The sequence below is a fragment of the Herpailurus yagouaroundi genome, unplaced genomic scaffold (genome assembly GCF_014898765.1).
Source record: "Herpailurus yagouaroundi ecotype Mexico unplaced genomic scaffold, PumYag 162, whole genome shotgun sequence".
Classification (NCBI taxonomy): domain Eukaryota; kingdom Metazoa; phylum Chordata; class Mammalia; order Carnivora; family Felidae; genus Herpailurus; species Herpailurus yagouaroundi.
This window is the reverse complement of record NW_024412403.1, coordinates 42,332,601-42,355,731: the sequence shown is the minus strand read 5'-3', so window position 1 is coordinate 42,355,731 and position 23,131 is coordinate 42,332,601. Positions and strand designations below refer to the sequence as shown.

Sequence of the window (23,131 nt, the reverse complement as noted above, 5' to 3'; positions counted from 1 at the left end):
TGCAGTGTTAATCATAGTAAGAGGATTTAGATCAGCAATTACTCATGAAACAGGGTAGAAAATTGAGCTTCTCATGTTTTGGCCTTGGCATTCTTTGTCCCACTATGAATGTTATAGAATTCAAGGCCCCGGCACATGGGATGCCATAGTTCATAGTTGTTTTTTTTTTTTTAATGTTTATTTTACTTTTGACAGAGAAAGAGAGACAGAGGGGGGAGGGACAGAGAGAGAAGGAGACACAGATCCGAAGCAGGCTCCAGGCTCTAAGCTGTCAGCACAGAGCCCCACGCGGGGCTCGAACTCGAGAGCCATGAGATCATGACATGAGCCGAAGTTGGACACCCAACCGACTGAGCCACCCAGGTGCCCCCATAGTCCTTTTAATTTGAATATTTACCCTGACAATTTTATGTCAGATGGCAGTAAAGTCCCTTTAGCAAGGGGTGCCTTTTTTTCGATTTGGATGATCGTGCTATATTAGGATTATAAAGTCAAAAGTATGGACCATGTCAGTAATTCACACTGAGAAATATTTTTATAGATACTGAAATATAATTAAAGGTTTATTATGGGGAAAAAAAGGTATGTTATGAAAGAGTCTGGGCAGTGTTTGTAAAATTTTTGCTTCAGAGAACAAAGCATCTTTTCCTTTTAGATATGTGTATCTATTCAATTTCTCAATGATTTTACACATACTGCAATTATTCCCTAAGGGCTTTCTATATCGAATTTAACCCTTAAAGGGGAGAGCATGTTTAAAAATTAAATTATTGTGTATACTGTGGTTTGAGACGAAACATATTCTTACTTTGTTTGGGCAAAATAATAATAAAGATTTCTGTTGAATAAGCATTTTTTTGTTTTTGTTTTTGCTCTTAAAAGATGCAGTGAAGATGGCACAAGTTAGCATTAAATGGCTATTTCTTTCTTAGAATTCACATGCTTTAGTTAACACCATATTTCCTCCTCCAGCTGCTTGATGATATCCCTGTTCTTGAGAACACCCTTTGGGAGAAGCCAGCAAAAAAGAAGTAACTATAATCTTCCAGGCACTTGTCTGCTCTATTAATTGTAGTCGTGTTAAGGATCAGAAATGATGGGGCGCCTGGGTGGCGCAGTCGGTTAAGCGTCCGACTTCAGCCAGGTCACGATCTCGCGGTCCGTGAGTTCGAGCCCCGCGTCAGGCTCTGGGCTGATGGCTCGGAGCCTGGAGCCTGTTTCCGATTCTGTGCCTCCCTCTCTTTCTGCCCCTCCCCCGTTCATGCTCTGTCTCTCTCTGTCCCAAAAATAATTAAAAAACGTTGAAAAAAAAATAAAAAAAAAAAAAAGGATCAGAAATGAAGATGGGACGATATTTAATTTAGATCCTGGAAGCCCCCAAACTGTCTTCATCCACAGTTTCTCCACACAGTTGTGGCTTTAAGCTCACATCAAAGTTCTAAATAACAATGCATGGTGATGCTTTTGTTCAGTTTATTGCTCAGGCTGCAGATATGTAATCTGCCTCTGTACCAGGATGTGATGGCTGAAAGGCATCATTAATGTGTTAAACGATGTGGAATGCTTCAGGCACAGTATGACACATCACTGCAGAGTGATAGTCCCAGATGCACAGGTATCTGCCTCCATTTCAAATCAGAAAGAAAGAAGCTAAATTACCACACAGGCAAAATGCACCAGGAAAATTATAATGTGTATATTCACTCATAATCTCTGAGCCTGACTCAGACCTCACTTGTTTGTTGAGAGGAATAAAAGGTTAAGATTTCCATTCTCAGGGTTTATTAATCATACAGGTGAAATAAGGAAGGGAGGACTCATCATAGTGCCTTCCTAGAATTGTATCCCCACTCTTTTTGTGGTTGATTTTCAATATGTTTTATGATTCCAATTCATGACACCGATGCTATAAAACATCTTCTTCCATGTTCTGGAAGAACTAATGTAGACTCTTCTGGTACCTAGTTTACTTCGATGGTACGTAATTACACAACAGCATACATCTCTTCAGAGACTGCAGCAATATGTGTCCATATTTTAATAGCAGGTGCAGCTCTGTACTTTTCTACCTTTACACTGAAACATTCATTTCTTCAGATATGCTAAAGTCTGACCGGCTATCTTTGACATGAGGTGTTCCACTATCATATCCATATATGCTGTTTTTAGACTCAAATATAACAACAAGGTGTATAGAGTAAATGTATTTCAAAATCAGGAATATAGAAGATTTAGAAATTCCTGTTTTATCAATGTAAAAATTTAGAGTAAAATGCTAAACTTAGGCAAAGGACTGATCAATCTAGGATTCATTGAAAAAAAATTTTAAACATTTATTTATTTTTGAGAGAGAGAGAGAGACAGAGTGCCAGCAGAGAGAAAAGAAGACACAGAATCCGAAGCAGGCTTCAGGCTCTGATCTGTCAGCACAGAGTACAACGTGGAGCTCGAACCCATAAACGATGAGATCATGACCTGAGCTGAAGTTGGATGCTCAATTGACTGAGCCACCCAGGCATCCCTACAATTCATTTTTCAAAAGGATGTATTTTGAGGGCACCTGGGTGGCTCAGTCTATTAAGCGTCTGACTTCGGCTCAGGTTCTGATCTCACGGTTCGTGAGTTCAAGCCCCGAATCTGGTTCTGTGCTGATGGCTCAGAGCCTGGAGCCTGCTTTGGATTCTGTGTCTCCCTCTCTCTCTCTGCCCCTCTCCCACTCCCACTTTTGTCTCACTCTCTCTCAAAAATAAATAAACGTTAAAATTTAAAAAAAAAATTTAAAAAAGGATGTATTTTTTATTTAAGCTATATTAAAGATATCTATTTCTACTAATGGACATCGTTACTTCATTCTGTGAAATAGCAGGCCACTAAACCATTGGCCATAAAGCTTCTAAAATCTTTATAGGACATGAGTTGATAGTGTATACTTAAAGGTACATTTAATGATTTATTAATATTATACTAGTAATGAAGTTCTGAATTGTGGTACAAGCATTGCAAAAGAGAAGTAAAACAAGACAGATTATACTTGGATTTCTAGGCCAATCCCTTCATATGATGGACAGCGATTTTTGACCAGAAGAAATGAAGGAATTTGTCTGTGATCACCAGAGTAAGTGGATGACAGAAGTGATTCTGTCCCAGGCTGAGGACAGAAATCTTTTCATTACATTGGATAGTCTCTAAGGTGTCATCCTTCTCTGCAGAAATGAGTGGTCCTTCAATGGGACATCTATATAAAACTAAGTTCTTCTTCTTTTCAATAATGTTATTTAGTTGTCATTTTTTTTTTAATGGGACGGCAACTGTGAAACTGCCAGACTAATATCAAACACCTAGAAAGTCCTACAGATGAGGATTGGCTTCCCCTCCCTTTGTATTTTTTTATCAGACTTAATTCACAGAAAAATATTAATTTATTCATTATTATAAATATGAGCTATTTTATAAATAGAAACTTAAAAAGAACATCAGTTTGTTTTTGCTATAGGGGTTTTAGTGCGACAACTGGCAAAAGTTGACTAGTATCTGAGATAACAGTAGGTAGTAATGTGAATGTCTTCATTTTGAAAAATGTGTTGAGGTTATGTAAGAAGATGCAGTGTTTTTAGGAAATCATACGCTAAAGTAGGTAGGAGCAAAGGGACACATCCTATGCAATTCACTTCCAAGAAGTTCAGAAGTAGGGGCACCTGGGTGGCTCAGTTGATTGAGCATCCGACTTCGGCTCAGGTTATGACCCTGTAGCTCGTGGGTTCGAGCCCCATGTCAGGCTCTGTGCTGACAGCTCAGAGCCTCGAGCCTGCTTCAGATTCTGTGTCTCCCTGTGTCTCTGTCCCTCTGCCATGTATAACTCTCTCTCTCTCTCTCTCTCTCTCTCTCTCAAAATAAATAAACATTAAAAAATTTAAAAAAAGAGAAGAAATAAATAGAAATAAATAATAGAAATACAGAGAAATAAATAACAGAAATAAGTAATATCTATACAGAAAAGGAGATGGGGGAGAGAACAATAAAACAAACATGGAAAAATGTTAACTTTTAAGGAACCTGGATAAAGGTGTACACACATAATGTATACCACAATACTATTTTGTGACATCTGTAATATTTTCATACACACGAACAAATCATATCTTATGATAGAAACTGTACACATACATGCAGAATTTTAGCAGGGTAAACTGAAAGAGGAGGGAATCTGCTGTTCACTCTAGGTAAAGTACTGGGTCGGGATAATGTTCATAGGAAAAAAGAAGTTTAGATGGAACTAGAAAAAAATATTTAGAATGTGCATGCCTGTATAAAAGAAAAAAATCAAGATTGAGGAGATACTGAAAAGGAGATAACTAGAGCAATACCCAGAGAATGGAGGGGCACCTCTTTCAACAGACACAAATTGAGGGAAACATGACGGCATTTACCTAAGTGTCAAACTAAAGTTAGTTAGTCCAATTGTTCTGGGACTGATGATACTTCAATGACAACAATCTGGCAATCAGGAATCCAAGTAGAAAGAGGCCAAAACCCCTGAATTTTATTTTTTTTGGGGGGGTAAATTTATGGCTCAAAAGTTTAAAAATGCCATGTTAGACTTGAAAATAATAATTGCAGATAACATTAATACTCATATAAATCCAATGATGTTACTTACTTTACTCTTTTGTTATAATTAAGTCATTCATATGCTAAAAAGTTTATTTATTTAAAAAATTGTTTTAACATTTATTTTTTTTTAACTTTTTTTAATGCTTATTTATTTTTGAGAGAGAGAAACAGAGAGTGAGTGGGGGAGGAACAGAGAGAGAGAGAGACAGAATCCGAAGTAGGTTCCAGGCTCTGAGCTGTCAGCACAGAGCCTGACACAGGGCTCAAACTCACAAACCGTGACATCATGACTGGAGCAGAAGTTGGACACTTAACCAAATGAGCCACTCAGGTGTCCCTAACATTTATTTATTTTTTAGAGACAGAGAGAGACAGAGTGTGAGCAGGGGAGGAGGAGAGAGAGGGAGACACAGAATCTGAAGCAGCCTCCAGGCTCTCAGCTGTTTGTTAGCACAGTTTGATGCGGGGATCCAGTCTGAACTGTGAGACCATGACCTGAGCTGAAGTTGGATGCTCGACCGACTGAGTCACCCAGGTGACCCTAAGAATTGCTTTAATAACTTATTCCCTGCTCTTTTTTTTTTTTTTTGTAAGCTTGGTCATTTATTTTGAGAAGGTGAGGGGGGAGAGAATCCTAAGCAGGCTCCGTGCTGTCAACGTGGAGCCCAATGCGAGGCTTGAACTCATGAACGGTAGGATTATGACCTGAGCTGAAATCAAGAGTCTGATGCTTAACTGACTGAGCCACCCAGGTGCCACCCACCCCACCATCCTTTTCAATATTACCTCTTAAAACACAAATCTAGTGAAGTTACTCTGCCACTCAAAATGGGTATCTTTCTCCAACATCCTATTATCTAACACTCAGGTTGGTTGGCTTTCCTTTACTATCCAACCTGATTTCTTGTTACCTCTGAACAAGATCAATTTCCTCCTCTCAACCTAGCCTTGTTGTTCCTCAGGGAGCTCAGCTCCAATACTATGCTATACGTATTTCTTTTTCTTTATATCTATCTGGTTTATTTCTATTTTTCATCTATTTGTATCTATTATACATCTGACTCTTCTCCAAAAGTTTCCCTAAAATCCTTAACTGTGACATCTTAACTCATTTCATTGTTTAGCGTCTTAAGTAAATTTATTTCTTTCATATATATTGTTTTTAATTCTATACTTAGATGGTAAATTCCTGCATGGCTCGGGCATATATGACACGTACATGAAAGAGACACTCAAATGTATTTGTTGGTCCATTAACACTTTTTATATACATCTCAGTGGATTTTACTTCCTACTCTTTTTTATCTTAGAATCTCAACATAATTAAAAGATGACTATTAAAATTAATCACATCACTTATTTATAAATGTTATAACCAGGAATGTAAAAAATTAACACTGAGTATAGAGAAAAAGGCATGAGGATTCAAAACAATTGAAAGGAAAAATCAAGAGTACGTGACAACTTCTTAAATGTAGAAAATGAAGCAAAGATGTTTCTAAATGTTAGATTAGAATCTGGCAAACTGGGGAAATGATGGTTGTCTTAGAAGAGAGGGGAAAAAATAAGGAAAGAAAGCTATTTGAGAGAGAATGTGTTTTAATTTTTGAATTATGGAAATTTCCATTAAAAATCACTTATTCATTCAGTAGACACTTGAGTGATTACAAGGTGTTAGAAGGCCTTGTTGTCTTTGTTCTATGTCCAAAAAATATATAAATGTGAACGTGAGACAAGATCTATGGTCTTGTGAAGTTTATATTCTTCCTAACAATTTAACATAGAGACACAAAGAGGAAATTATTCTTGATTTCCAGGAAGTGACTTGCTATCGAATGAGGGCAGATATTAAACCATGAATGAAAGAACAAAAGGAGAGGTATGGATTACTCTGTGAAAAAAAATCGAATCTTAGATTGAAAATCAGGAAAAAAATAGGATGAAGCCTTGATGAGTCACACCATTTATAATGCACACACACACTTTTGTGTGTGTTGTTATTGCTGCTGCTGTTATTTGATTATTTGTAACTTCCTCTAAGATGAAGGAACACCTATACAACACAAAAGGCAAGGGAAAAAAGCCAGGAGAGGGAATGTTGAAGATGCTAGAAGGGGAGGACATGTGCTTGAGAGCACATTCTCTTAAGACTCAGGAATCAGTGGGAGTTAGCAAGTACAGAGGGGGAGGCAGGAATTAGATTCAAAGAAACTGTGGAGGGGGTGGGTAGAGAGTAGCATTTTTCTTTTCCCTCTGAACCTTGAAGGTCTTGATAAGTGAGGACAGTGTAAGAGGAAAAACACACTCTGGTATGCCTCCTCTAATCTCAGTACTTAACTCACAGAACACTTCGCTTCTGGTTACCAAATGTGTGGGGATTTCCCCACACCAAGCAATTCTGACCCATAAGCTGGGTATCCTACAAGGAATTCAGTGCTGATACTATCTACCTGGAATTAGCATTGAAGCCCAGAGTTAGGGGCCCAGTCCCACAAGGCCCCCCTGCCCTCTTTTTAGCTGCTAATCACAAGTTCAAGTTGTTATCTATAATGCTGTCCCACCAGCTGAAATCAGAGATTCCCACTACCTCTTTCTTGGGTCCAATTAGTTTGCTATAGTAGCTCATAGAACTCAGGAAAACATTTTGCTTACTAGATGACCAGCTTATTATAAAAAGATACAATCCGAGGGCGCCTGGGTGGCTCAGTTGGTTGAGCATCTGACTTCGGCTCAGGTGATGATCTTGCGGCTGGTGAGTTCGAGCCCCGCATCGGGCTCTGTGCTGACAGCTCAGAGCCTGGACCCTGCTTCAGATTCTGGGTCTCCCTCTCTCTCTCTCTCTCTCTCTCTCTCTCTCTGCCCTCTCCCGCTCAAGCTGTCTCTCTCTGTCTCTCAAAAATAAATAAACATTAAAAAAAAAATTAAAAAAAAGATACAACCCGAGAACAGCCAGATGGAAAGATGTACAGGGCAAGGTATCCGGGAAGAGGCACAGAGCTCCCACCCTCTCTTCAGGCACGTCACGCACCAGCACCTCTCTGTGTTCACTAACCCCAAAGCTTTCTGAACCCCATCCTTTGAGCTTTTAAGGAGACTTCATTATGTAGGCAAGATTGATTAAATCATCACCAGCCTCCTCTCCCTACTCCTGGGCTTGGGGCTGGGGGATAAGGGAGCTGAAAGTTTCAACTTTCTAATCACGGGGTTTGGTTCCCCCAGCAACCAGACCCCATCCTTAGGGTTTTCCAAAAGTTGATTCATTAACATAAACACAGGTGTGGTTGAGTGGGGGTTGTTATGAATTACAAAATAGACCTTTATTACTCTTATCACTTAGGAAATTCCAAGGGTTTTAGGAGACATGCACCCTGAACTGGAACCAAAACCAAATATATTATTTCTTATTATAAATCACAATATCACAGAGGGAAAATCATCTGTGGAGAATGAGGGCATGAAGGATGAAGCTAGGTCTGCGGAAGAGTAGAGACGATAAGGAAGATCTCTTGCAGAACGCCCCTAAGTAACCCCGTGATAGATGGCGGAGAAGCAAGAACCAAGTTTACTAGGGATGGCATAAGTTAGAGTAAATGTTCCAGCAAAGCCCCTCTCTGTCTCCAAGGCAGCATTTATTTTTGTAGCTACATGGCATGAATCATAGGATGACAGAAAGAATATGAGGATAGAAGTTGGAAATGGCATTGGAGTTGGGAGACATAAATGAAAGTTTGATCTCTTTGATGAAATGTTAGAAAAGCCTCTGGGATCTCAGTTTCTCCAGCTATAAAATGGGGGTGGGGTGGACCTCAAAACTGAAAGCCCCTAAGGTCTCTATTAGTGCTCCCTATTTTAGTCTGGGATCATTACATGCTACAGGATAGTGAAAAGGGGGCAGATTCTGTGATGGAGGTTGAGAATAAGCAGACTGATATTTCACTAGTGGAATGATTGTTTCCAGAAGTGAAAGGTAAATACACTCATGCAAGTACAAAAACAGGAAGTAACAATTTACACTAAGTTATAACTTCACACATTTTTGCTTTGCAATTTGCAGTTCTTTCTGGATATGTTTGACTGATAGATTCACAGATAGATACAATCTTTATGGAGAGACCATGATTTTGATCGCACTGGCATACCTTGCAAAAGTATTGAACTAACATCCGAATTTACAACATAATCCCCTACAATTTAGAAGGTGCCTTATCACGTGGTCATCACACGGCTTTCACAATGCAATCAAGAGAAAAATCAACAAACTCAATCTCACAAACGAAATTCAAAGGGACACGTTTCACCTTCTCCCTTTATATCCTTGTCAAAGATAGAGAGACTAGGAGGAATTTAAACACCATGGCATCATATCTGTCACAGCCATATCTTTTTAGTAGGTAGAGAGCTCATTTTTCAAGGCTACCAGTCCATTAACCTTCACAAGAACAAAAATAAAGCAAAACAAAGAAACACTCCCTGGAGAAATGGCATCTCTCCTAATCTTGCTTATATATCTTACTGTGGGGATTTGAAGATGGAACAAAGACCTCTAGCACCCCAGGCACACAAAACGATACAGATGCCCTGAAATAAATATATAAATGCCTGTGGTGCATCGTGTAGACAAATTTGTGATTATTTTTTAAATGATAGTGGGGTTAGAGAGAGTAACTGATATCATCCCTGCTGAATCTGTCTTACCCTGTGATTTGTAACTGGGAGGGCCGAAGTGTCAACCCCATTTATTTTTTAATGTCTTGGCCTGTTCTTGTTTGCCCTTACCTAGATTCATTCAGTGTGTATATCTGGAACTATTAGTTTCCTGATAAATGCAGTGTCAGAAAGCCAGAGGCCAATGATAACATAGGAAAGAAGGAGCTCTTGCTTGTTTTTATACATTTTTGTTTGACTTGGGAGATAATTATAACCCAGATTGATGCTCCTATTTTAAACAAGGTAGTAAATCAGCATGAAATATAGGATTGGGGAAAGCCATTTGCCACATAATTATAATTTCTTAAAATTCCCGTGTTCACTGAATATGAGAAGCTATAATCATGCAATATATAGCAATGGCATTACTCATCTTTTTCTCTCATGGAAGACAGTTACATAAACTGAAGTTGCGAATTTTTAAATATTATTAGTTACAAAGTTTAAATACCATTAACTGAAGCAAAGCAAAAGCATATGTTGTTTGGTCTGAGACCTAGCTTCCAGTGGGGGAAAAAACACAGATTCAGTAAGCAAGATTTAAAAAATGATTCAGCACACTTCCCTTAAAAGTCCTGTCTTTTCCACAGATAAAGTTTATATATCACCATGAGACAATGTAAAAGTGTAAGACTTTCATCAATATAGGAGACCAGAAGCAAAGTAGGACCAAAAGAAGGATTTGGAATCAGAAAGAGACAGGTGAACGCGGACTCTGGCAGGGGTTATACACAAAATACCTATCAATGACATAATAGGGATAAGGACCCCTCAAGAAGGAGGCGTTCCAGTGCAAAGCCCTGAAGACCCCCCTCTTACGCCAGCATTTATCTTTCGGCTGCTAGATTACGGGCAAGGATTATGGAGCTAAGATACTGGGTTTTGGGGGCTACCCAGGATACCTGAGAAATGAACGAATACAGATGTATCTGCCTAACTCCCTTGCAGAAGTAGTTGGAACTACTCTGAACTAGTATAACCAGCAAAGTCATACTGGTGCATACTTACTGAACATTAGCCCTGGGTGACATCTCTTAACTGTGTGCCTTTGGTAGTTTAAGGATCTTCCTGAGCCAGCCACGTGAGAGAAACAAAAGTGGTGTTTTTAGCTGTTTTTTTTTTTTTTTTTTTTTTTTGGCTGCTGTTCTAAGACTGCTTTCAGCTAAAGAGAGAAGTCAGACCTCTCTCTTTCTTTCCCTTTCCCTATGGCATCCAGTACACCTTCCACTCAGGGCGAAGGGCGAGTCCCAGAAGACAGCAGAGGGGCTTCGGCAGTTTAAGCCAAATGCAGCTAAGAGGCAGAGTCGCCTCTCAATCCTGTCTTCTGGCTCACGGGTGAGCCCACCTGGGAGCCGACAAGAGAAACTGGTCCTTGTTGAAGCATTCTCAGGGCGCATCATGTCTCTTCCTTTTCTCCTGTTTTGGCTCCGTTATTTATTTGTGCATAAAGGATGCAATGATATTTCTGTCTTGAACTGCTTGGAATGTAGTATCCCTAATTATGATACGGCACAGCAACAATTATGTACAATAAACACCTATCAGCTTAACTTCGCACAGCCTTTGTTGGCTACAAAAGAAAACTCTTACTCATTCATCACAGTTATCAATAATGGAAACATTGTGATCACCTTATTTCAAAGGGGCATCACTGATATGTCCCTTGCGTATACTGTGTAGAGTAACCCTTCCACATGTTTCAGAGAATCACAACTAAAGTCTCATCAGTAATTCTGGACACTACACTGTTGAAAAAAGAAAAGCCATACTAAAAAAAATCGTAAGAATTACCAGAGAATGAGAAAACACATAGAAGATTTAAGGGGTGATTAAAAGAACAAGATTTACTAACAGTGAAGAAAAGAGAAATATTGTGGATGTAAGATAAAGAAAGGTGAGAAGTTTGCTTGTTGTTTCATTTTTCCATTCCATATTAAAGGGCCTTTGCTTACAACCTGCCAATATAGTGTTTTGTTTTAACTGGGAAAAGATTGTCAGCAGGAAATATAGAAGATATAAAAGTAATTTATATTTGCAAACATTTTTAGGTTAGTGATTCCAACTGTTCTCTACTAAGACCTCTTTTCACCATGCTTCTCCACAAATTCCCTACTTTGAATTTTCAAATACAAATTATATCTATCAAATAAAATGGATTTTTTTTCTTATTTTTAATTAATCAGAATTATCTGTATCTGAGCTATAATACTTAGAGCTTCAGAGGAACATAAAGCAACAGAAAACTATATAAAAATATGATATAATTATAACTAAGGTAAAGATATTTTGTAGTTTTAGGTATCCTATATAACCTTCTGCAAACTAAGGTTCAATGTCTGTTATGTTCTTTGGAATATCAAAATGTTTCAAGGAGCCCCACAAGAACCATCTGCAGAGCCGCGGCTATTTAAATATTCCAAATTGAAAAACAAGGGATTAAACTAGTTTAAAATCATCTACGGTTATTTAAATATTCCAAATTGAAAAACAAGGGATTAAACTAGTTTAAAATCATCTAATAAATATGACTTATTCCTACTTGAAGAATTAAATTGAGGTATTGAACGTAGCATAACTGCTTAAACATGACAGAAGAGAACATTCTGGGACTCTTTCAAACCTTTGCCTTCCCCACTCTTTTTTGCACACTCTGTCAAAATCATGACTTGGCTCTGAGATGGCGGGAGCAGAAAGCATCGAGCACGTACTCACCAGCCTGGTTGGTTGTGATGCTGACTGCAGCGAACTGTCTTGGTGGTGAGCTCAGCTCTGACACCCCGTTAATGGCATCGATCTCAAAGGTGTAGTTAGTATGTGCCAGGAGGTCTGTCACTGTCACTGTGGTGTTGGTGAGTCCGAACTGTCGAGGGAGGAAGCGGACATTTGGGCTGCATGGCTCACACTGTTTTACATTCCACCCACATTTTTTACATATGATGTTGAAGGTAACATCTTTCCGGCCTCCTGTGTCCAGGGGCCAACTCCAGTCCAGGATGACCGAGGTCTCGTTTATGTTAGAGATAACATTTCTTGGTGCAGATGGAGGTCCTGCAAAGTAGTTCAACAAAGATTAATGAGCCTCACTTCTGTTTTCTACTACAAGGGAAATAGATAATTTACAATGGAACCAAAAGAGGTAAATAACCATCTTGTCTCTATTATATACTTTTAATTCGTCCTTAGAGGATCCATGAGATTATAGACACATGGCTTCAAGAGCACTATCGTCCCCAAGCCATGGGCGGGGGAGTTTTGACTCAAAGTTGAAGATACATTCACAAAGTCCAATGAGGGAATTTACTACTAAATCAATGCCCTTGTGAATAGTTATGAAAACTTTACTATTAGTTTTATAAATCTTAGTCCTTTTTCCCTATGACCTATGACCTACATGTAACGTGAGGGAATAGAAATGTAAAAACACAAATCCCATGACTATAACCTCCCCTATTCTGTCAAATGTAATACAGGATCTAAACCAAGATACAGAAAACTTTCTTTCTTTCTGGGGGTCCTGTTGCAGGAAGTGCTTTAAAAACTAATTCATTTTGCGTGATAAATGTTGCATTTGTGGTGAGCCAGCATGGAAAGTGAAGCAGAGAAAGCTTTCAATTTGCACACGGATAATGGAAGGAAATGGGCCAAATGCTTTAAAAAAAGAAGAAAGAAGCACAATAACCAGAAGGAAAAAAAGAACACAAAATAAAAGAAACATGGAGGCATGGGTTGCAGCAAAACTACTCACGGGTACAAGCCATGGATGGAGGGTCTTTGTCTGCTCGGAAGTACTTATTCTCACACCTGCAGTTCACTGAACCATCTTCATGGGTAGAACTGTGCGGTGGGCACTTGGCACATTTCACATTACCATCCGAAGCCTTGTAGAAACCTGGTCGGCAAGCTACAAACAAAATCACTCTTTTAAGATTCGGTGATAATTTTGAAAGCATATTTTTCAAAACACGTAAAACAGATTTCAGAATGTTAGGGGAAGAATTCATTAGGAATAAAAAAAAAATCTTTTTTTTTTTCCTTCCAGAATTTACAGAAGCAAATAATGTGACCCAGTGTAGTTTCTACACATATATACATTTGAATTCGCACCAAATGTTAAAGGGAAAAAAAAAAAAAAAACCTGAAGATTTAGATTATTTTGGCACTAGAGTGTGATGAAATTTCCAGCTCATGTTTTCACAGCTTTGCTTGGCATTGAACTATTTGTGGAGAAAAATACAGCAAAGCCATGTCATCATGTAGCCATTCCCTTTTAAAACATGATGCAATGTGTACATTATCTGCGTGCAGTTAGCACTAACATTACACACTCACTCTCTCTCTAATTGATTTCTGTGTGTACGGCTCCCTCCCCACAAATTGTAAGCAACTGAAAGGAAGAAATCATGGCTTCCTTGTTTTAAGATTCTTGATGCATCGATTCTCATGAGCTATTTTTTTTTTTTCCTGCCTTGACAGTGTCGTTCCAGTGCTGTAACTTCTACAGCCGTGGCCTACGCTGAAGGTTTTTAAAAATTCCCTTGTCTGTCTTTCAGAAACATAGTGATGTATAATTTCTATTTAAACTGATCTACTTGTAAATAATTACTAGATTAAAGCTTTCGAAATAACTGTTTTCCTCTTATTTCTTTCTGGCCATCTCTGAATGACATGTTTTGTTGAGCTCCATGAACCGGTCATGAAATATTGATTTCAGATGCCCATTTAGTATTCTTTATATATTTATTGCTTTTACAGAAATACGCCTCTACTGTATTGCTTTTGTTTAATCTGATGTAAAATTCAAAATGCTGTAATGGTTTATGTGATCTATTTTCAGAATTACATGGAGAACTGAAATCATAGTAAAAATCCTAGCAAGAAGTCTCTTGACATTGTTTTGAGGATTAAAATCAGAGTCCAGGGGCACTTGGGTGGCTCAGTGGGTTAAGTGGCCGACTTTGGCTCAGGTCATGATCTCATGGTTTGTGAGTTTGAGCCCTGCGTTGGGCCCTGTGCTGACAGCTCAGAGCCTGGAGCCTGCTTTGGATTCTGTGTTTCCCTCTCTCTCTGCCCCTCCCCTGCTTGCACTCTTTCTCTCTCTCAAAAATAAATAAAAATTAAAAAATATATATATAAATAAATAAATAAATAAAATCAGCGTCCACATTTTTTAGGTTTCCTACAGAGTATCTCTGGAAGTCAATGATTTCTTAAATCTCTAAAACTCAATTTCAATGCTATGTTGAGATGTGATGGTTTAAAGCACTTATGTGTAAAATATGCCCTGTAGGTGATCTGAATCCCAGAATTTTCCTATGTCAGCTTCATATTGTGAATAACAGGTTATTTGCATTCAAGTAAAGCCTGTGTGAACAAATCTTAACTTTTATAATCATTAAATGCATTTTGAAAGGTAACACTTTATATCCATAACAGTGTATCTTCCTACTGAATGTTTCTTGAGAAATACACTGTCAAGGGAAATATACTATCAAGATAAACAATTAAAATAACTTAAAATGATAGCAATCATTAATCTAGTCTTGCTGTTTTATAGTTTCTATCAAGAATGGCCACTCTAGGACTATCTTACATTAAATGTAACAACTTTTGGTGCCACATTGAGAGCCACTCAGATAAATTCTATTGCCCTGACCAAACATGGAGTAGGCTCATAAACTTTTGATCATTCTTCCTAAGCATTGGTTAGAAACTTCCACTCATATCTCATGTCATATCGCCTCTAGGGGAAATGATATAAAGTATAAACAAACTAAGCACTTAACTTCTGGTTTCAATTTAGCTCATTGAGTGCCTTTAAGTTTGCAAGATGGCAATGCTCAAGTGTTTAAAAGATTGAGTTGCACTGTTCCAGTGTATTTTGTGTTTTGGTTGCTTGTAAGTTTATCTGTATGTTTTTATTTGAGGTTTTTATGGTTTTTACAACATTTAGCATAAAGGTATTCACTAAACAATCACTTTTTGTCAATATTATAAATGGCTATACTCTGTGATATTTAAAGAAAAGGCAAGTCATACAATCATTTCTTAGCTACAGCACAGGACTTCTAACAATAACTTGAAAGTAGCTACAGTCAATAAACCTTTAAGTTAAGAATGTGACACAAACTAGTAACTAGACTTTATCTAAATGATTAAATAACCTTAGATATAATAATAGTAAAAGATAGGTAGACACATATACATTCTGCTTAATAAATATCTGTTAATCATTTACTCTTCTTCAGGCTTTTTGTTAGCCTTGAAGATACAAATGTCCCTAGTTCTGTCCACCTTAAAAGGGCCCTTGCAATTGAAATTGAAAGTGGGCACCAGACATTTGACACAGGCCCCAAGGAGCAAACATTCCATTCTGATTGAGCTGTTGGAGGAAATACAGAGAAGGAATTTCACTTGAGAAAGATCATGAAAGGATAGCAAAAGGCCTGTAAGTAGCATAATTAAATACACAAATAGATCAACAGGAAAAGACAAGCGGTTAAGTAGAGGAACTTGATGGGTACTGTTGGTTGCATACTAAACACCTAAATCTGCTTTCTGCTTGCTCACAGAATTTTGATTTTGTTCACAATCACACTCTGCCAAGTTCTCCCTTACACAGACGTAATTGCAAATAGTTATGGATGGCCAGAGTGATAGCCCAAAGATGGGCAAAGAGATACAAACAGAAATCTGATGAAAGCCATTAAAATATCTTTTTTTTTTTTTCCTAAGAAGATGGCCCAAATGTAACAGAAGCCATTCTACCTATATAATCCAGCATTGATTCTTGGCATAATGGTTTACATGTGACAATAAGTTAAAGGCCAAGAAAATTAGATGTGTAATCTGCACTTGCTGATTCAGCTAGCACCTCTCTCAATATTTCTTAGAATGTCAGAAGAATAACACCCTATTTGTGTAGCTCTCCATGGGCAAGTTTTTTTTTTATCACTACAGCAGAAAGTATTTCCAAAGGATCTAAGACAAGCAGAGAATGCAGTTGAGAGGTACAAAATAGAATTATAGACTAGTGGAGCTAAGAAGATCCCAATAAATCACACTGGCCAGTCTGTGCGTTATATGTCTGAGGACCCAGAGCTCCAGGACTTTGGATGACACACAGGGACAGCCTCTACTCTGTATCTTCCAGCACCTGGTAGCTTGCTGATAGGCTTTACCTATCCAATGTGTTGATATTTATCAAGTTTCAACTATATGCAGAATACAATGATAGATTATATAACAACACCCTAAATTTTGTAGACATCTTTACTCTTTCTGAAAAGCTTTCATATGTACCGTCTCAACTGAATCTCACAGCAGTTGTGTCAAAATCATTGGAACAGATGTTACTCTACTAATTTTACAGAATGGGCAATTAGAGCATACACAGAAAAAGTAGCATCTCCAAGATAACAAAGAATTCGTGGTATAATCTGAAAGAGAAGGGGCACGTGGGTGGCTCAGTGGGTTAAGCATCTGACTCTTGGTTTTGGCTCAGTTTATAATCTCACTGTTGGGAGACTGAGCCCTGTGTTGGGTTCCATGCTGAGTGTGGAGCCTGATTGGGATTCGCCCTCTCTCTCCCTATCTCTCTGCCCCCTCCTGCTCACCGCCCCCCTCTCAAAATGAATAAACATTTAATAACATGTAAGAGATTTTTTGGATTTTAATTTTATATAGATTGCTTATTGAAAGCAAATTATTCTCTAGAACCATGAATTATTTTTCTAAAATTCTAAGCTGCTGCTATGACACTGAAGAATTGTCATCTAAAACTTATTTAATTAAATGAATGCCAAGTCTTTTGTCATCTACTCCTAGTAAGAAACTATTTCAGAAAGGGTAATGTTTTCTCGCCTTTCTCTAGGATTTTCTATTTGACGTCTAACATTATTACGGGAAGATGGGTAAGTGTGTTTTTGCTTGAAGAACCGAGTCTGCCAACCTCAGGAACAGCACGACCCGCTACCTATAGGAGACATACAAGTACATTTTTCCTTCTTGCTACAAGCAGGATCTTTAAATCTTTTACCAAAATTGTTCAAAAAATTTGAGAGTATGACTGAATAATTTATATCCACTAGTAAAATTACACTGTTAGGGAACACTCTCTTTAAATGCATATGGAGAAATTCTTTACATAAAGTGCTTACTTTTGAATTTTTCCCAGTAAATAATCTCCTTTCCTTGAAGTTGATTTGTGCTTAAATACCTATCTATCTATTGTACTTTGTTCGTCTTTCAAAAAAATCCTCCTGAATGAATGTGAAATTTTACCTCTAAGGGGCATAAATACTTGTATTTTAGTATCTTCGTTTGAGTGGTAAAAGCAATGACTGTAATTTCAAAGAACTTCCTTTATCCTTGAATGTAAAACTAGTGATAAAGCAATCTGCACATTTCTTTCACTTAAGTATTATTTCAGAGACTGAAAGGTTCAGCATATAAAAAATCAGGTAAAGGAATAGAAAGTAATGTTTCTCTCTTACTCATGGGAAATCTTAGTCAACTTACTATAGAATATCAAGGAAAAAAAAACAGGCAAAAAGAGTAGTGATTCAGATATATACAGTTTTAAGGTTTTTTTTAATGTTTATTCATTTTTGAGAGAGAGAGAGAGAGACAGAGTGTAAGTGGGGTGGTGATGGGGGGGGGGGGGTGGACAGAGAGAGGGAGACAGAGAATCCAAAGCAGGCTCAGGCTCTGAGCTGTCAGCACAGAGCCTGACACGGGCTGGAACTCACAAGTCATGAGATCATGACCTGAGCTGAAGTCAGGTGCTTAACTGACTGAACCACCCAGGTGCTCTTAAGTTTTAAAATAATAATAATAATAATAATAATATGCTAAATAGTTAAGATCTTCCCTGGTGCAAGCCAGCTACTAGAGCAATACTTAAGTAAGATAGGTATACACATATTCAAAACCTACTGCCAAAATGACAGAATTCTGATTTACAGATTTCTTCAGGTAACCTAGGTTATAATTTTATCAGTGTTTGACTGATAAGAACACTGGTAAAATTACAGATTTCAGTCTCGGGGTGGGCAAACCAAGGAGTACCTCAACAGTTTAATACTGTTTGAGGCAAACTGCCGCCCTTGTTTTTGTGTTCCCATAAATGTTTTATCCCTTCCTGTAATGAAGATTTTCGAAGTAGTTAAGTGTGGCAGGAACTCTCGTCTTTGATTTTGTGTTCGTAAATAAAAGGAGGATGATCCATGAATATAAATTAATAGCCATTAAAAGCCAGAGGTATCACTTCCTCAAACCTTACTGGATATCACCATGGATTTACTAAATAATGAGACTTGTTCAGATAGTGTTTGGGTTTTGTTTATCGATATTCCTCTAACACATATGTGCTAATCTCCAAAATGACCAAGACACTTTATTGTGTCTGGTCCTACAGTGATAGAAGTTATAATCTTAGCTTTAAAAAGCTCAATTCTATATGGCACAATTATTTTAGAAATGGATCTCCTCCCTTGAAAGTGTAATTGCTAAGACAATTTTCTTTCTTTTTTTTTTTTTAATTTTTTTTTCAACGTTTATTTATTTTTGGGACAGAGAGAGACAGAGCATGAACGGGGGAGGGGCAGAGAGAGAGGGAGACCCAGAATCGGAAGCAGGCTCCAGGCTCTGAGCCATCAGCCCAGAGCCTGATGCGGGGCTCGAACTCCCGGACCGTGAGATCGTGACCTGGCTGAAGTCGGACGCCTAACCGACTGCGCCACCCAGGTGCCCCGCTAAGACAATTTTCAATACACTTTAGTGTTATCTTCACCAAGAAATTCTTCAGTTTCTCTTCTTTTTAACCCAACACATTAAGGTGTTTTCAGCATCTTATAGGAAGAGCTCTGGACTAGGTAGTAGGAAATGCAAGTTTTGATGTAATCTTTTCTCCTAAATAGGTGTTATCTCAAAGTCACTGTCCAGGTGTATTCAAATTTTAATGAGGTCTTTGGGAAAGTGACTTCCTGTTCTAGAAATAAGTCTGAAGTTCCATTTTTGTAGTTACTATGTGTTCCTAGGTTAGACTCTGAGCAATCCAGAGACAGTTATTTCCTATTCATTTTGTATGCCCAGCGTCTAGCTCAATGTCTAGCACCTAGCAGTTGATAAGATGCGTTTTTGAAGTGAATGAGACCTTGCAATCAGTTATCCTCTCTATGCTTCTAATTTTTCATTTATTGGATGCTGGACATTGGCTAGCTTACCTCTAACAACTCTTCAGGTTGACACTCTGAACGGTTAATACTTTGTGTACCAAAATTAGTAGGATTCTTACAACTTTCTAAGTAGAAAGACAAAATAAATACTGTATATCAAAGTATCTTCACTTTCATCACTGCTTTAAGGATTAAAATTAGCCACTGAAATTATAAAACCACATAGGGTAACAAGACAAAGGAGGTTCTCTTCTAACTTTGAAGAAATATACTTGGAAAAGAAATGACAGGTTTTTGCTCTTTTCAGTGTTTTTTCTGTGTCAGAGCAGAATGTATTCAAAGGATGTACTGATTTCATGATTGAATGCATTGAAAAATAAATTGACCACCAGATAATTCCCTGTTTTATAGTTTCAGCTTCACCAATAGCACAGTAAGTCTATATTTGATTTTATGTACATTTCAGATAGAGTAGGATGTTTAAAAGTTGGGGAATCTTATGGCAATGCATAAAAATATTGATATTAATTATTCTCTTCAATTTTGTAAGATGATGCGTTTTCTTTTTCTTTTTTAATGACAAGGGAAATGAGCACACTATTGAAAACACAATTCAAGAGAATACATTTCTCTTCTGTTAATCTGCAGTGAGGTTTTACTTGGCTTTTCCTTGCTAGTCTAGATTTTAGTTCCCTTATTTTAAGTGCTGAGTTACTGAGAATAAACCCCAAAACGTTTTGAAAAACCCCAAGATAGGCCACAGTGGAACAAAAATGAGAAAGCCCCTGCCAAATGTTAATTTGCTATTGAGAAACACTAAAAATGTGAATAATATAATAGAAGGAAGCCAAAATAATACCAACTTGTAGTGAATGAGTTAAAAATATTTTGGGAATCTGCTGATTCCATATTTATGAAGAAGTAACAATAAAACAGGAACTAAATATTGCAGGTCAATAGGGGGGTAAAATAACAAACTATCAGCTTTGGAAAATAACAAAGAAAAAGTATGAAATAGAGAGTATTATGTGCACTGTGTATACAATAAATAATAATTACAAAAAAGTTTCAAGAAAGAATCTTGGCCTTATTCCCAAATTACATAGCACACTTTCCTCTAAGTCCTAATTGATGGGTTTGAGCCAGGCTGATACTGAGAATGGGTCAAGTTACCATAGTGAAAGGAAAACCAATGCACTTAGTAAACCATGGTGGCTACTGTTGAAAGAAAGTAGACAGCCTTTCAATTGCAAAGTGAATTTTGTCTCCAGTTGACTAATGTGGTTGACTTTTAAGAGAAAACATGGTCCTAATTAAGGGTTAAAAGGCTCATTTCAATTTGAATTAACTTTAAATTAAAAAATAAAGCTGTTGGTAAATAGGTCCCTTTTAGTATTCAGACTTTAGCTCCATATACACAGGGCTATATTATCAATTCCCAGCCATAAACACAAACTAATGACCAGAACCAGCACTGACTAAACAGATGATTTCCTGGCCTTGCAATTCCAGGCCTGACAGGGTCTATTTGCCGGTACAAGGTCAAAGCAACTGTTTATTCCCAAAATGAGCTGCACTCCACAATCTTACAGGAACTCTATTCTTTGCTATTTGAATAGAGGTACAATGCTTTGAGGCAAGGCCCAGGCATTTCAATACACTGGAAGTGGCAACGTTCAGTCATTAAACCCTGCCTGCAATGTGCAGCATTTACAAAGTGATCAAGTGTTTCCTTCTTCTGTTCCTTCCACTGTTCAATAAAAAAGGCCTAAGGCAAAATGCCACCATACCATTAAACACAACAGAATCAATCACAATCTAGTGTGGCTCAAAGATAGCCGAGTAACAAGACTTTATTGTGTTTGTTGTTGTTCCATCAGATTTAGCAAGACAGGTGCCAGTAAAACTGAAATATGTCCAATAATACGCTCACCACAAAGAGAATACTAAAACAGCCCCCGATCCTAAGGATGTTGTTGTGTTCTGCCGGCTTTTCAGCTGCCCTCCACCTTCAAGGAAGAGCTGTGTTTCCATAGAGTTGCACTAGCTAAGTTTTCTATCCTTAATTATCAATGGCCAGAGAACAAGTCCCATTAACTAAGTTTACAAATTCACAGAAAGATGTATGTAATGAATAGGTAAATACTAAAAAAGGGGGAAAGGGGGCATATGAAAGACAAACCCATGTTTATGGCCCTAAAATGCATAGGGTACAAATCTATACTCACGTATACTGAGAGACAGCCTGTTCTTTCGGAACAGTGCCAGAAGTGTTCTTCAGACCTGAAGAGCAGTGGGATGTCTAAGAAAACTATTTCTAGGAAGGGGTTTTGGAGGAGGTAAGTCACCTCTATGTTTCAGTAGGCCCTACAAAAGATTAGAATCTTCCAGGCTGCACTGGAACCATAGCTAGAGCATGGAGAAGTCACCACTCCAATATTTACCATTATATACAAATTTTAGGAAAAATAAATACATGAAATAATTTTAGGAAAATAGAATTTCCAAAATAGATTTGAAATCACCCAGAGTAGGAGTTTGAGACACAAGTCATGAGCTTTAGGCTCACGTCGGGAAAGTAAGAAACTAACTATGCATACTACATGTGTGGCTTGGATTTATACATCAAAAGCACACTCTCACTCACAAATGCACACACACATGTACACACACACACTCTCACCACGGTTTTTACTAGTTCTTGTTTCTATTCTACTGCTCTGTTCCCTTTTTCTTCTCTTTTCTTTAAAAAAATGCAACATGGGGGGCGCCTGGGTGGCGCAGTCGGTTAAGCGTCCGACTTCAACCAGGTCACGATCTCACGGTCCGTGAGTTCGAGCCCCGCGTCGGGCTCTGGGCTGATGGCTCAGAGCCTGGAGCCTGTTTCCGATTCTGTGTCTCCCTCTCTCTCTGCCCCTTGCCCGTTCATGCTCTGTCTCTCTCTGTCCCAAAAATAAATAAACGTTGAAAAAAAATTAAAAAAAAAATGCAACATGGGAGAAATTATTGTTGACTGTGAATGTTGGTAGCTTCACTAATGTGAATTTCACATTTCAAAAAAAATTTTTTAATGTTTAATTTTTGAGAGAGAGAGAGAGACAGAGTACAAGCTGGGGAGGGGCAGAGAGAGAGAGGGAGACTCAGAATCTGAAGCAGGCTTCAGTCTCTGCGCTGTCAGCTCAGAGTCCTACACAGGACTCGAAGTCACTAACCATGAGATCATGACCTGAGCTGAAGTTGGACGCTTAACTGACTGAGCCACCCAGACACCCCAGTGAATTTCACATTTTTTATCTCAAGTAACTATATCTCATTTAGGAACACTTATACAGAAAACAATACAATTTTTTAAAATCCTGAATTTAAAGGGAACCTATAAAAAGTAGAAAACTCAGAGGAAAAACAAAACAAAACAAAATTCTGTGAATGCTGTAAGACATGATGCAAAAATATTTGCCCTCTTAGTTATATCATTAACTATACACTCTCCAAAAGATCACCATATAGAATTTTGAGAAATGGTGACATCATTATATTGTATCAGAGGTCCTTTAGACTTGCTTTACTTTTTAGGTTAGTTTATTTTAAAATAATGTCCATTTTTTTCCTGAGGAAACACCTCTGCAACTTTCAAATTT

General features: G+C 37.9%; 1 protein-coding gene across 2 annotated transcripts in view; it reads right to left on the bottom strand.

Moving 5' to 3' along the window:
• EPHA3 (EPH receptor A3) overlaps window positions 1-23,131 on the bottom strand; it is a 360,676-nt gene that overhangs the window by 120,513 nt on the left and 217,032 nt on the right. For both annotated transcript variants that reach the window (XM_040484241.1, XM_040484240.1), the window contains exons 4-5: window positions 13,064-13,219; window positions 12,031-12,366 (exon numbers count right to left, since the gene is read on the bottom strand). In XM_040484241.1, the coding sequence (XP_040340175.1) occupies window positions 12,031-12,366; window positions 13,064-13,219 (492 nt within the window). The remainder of the gene's footprint in view (window positions 1-12,030; window positions 12,367-13,063; window positions 13,220-23,131) is intronic.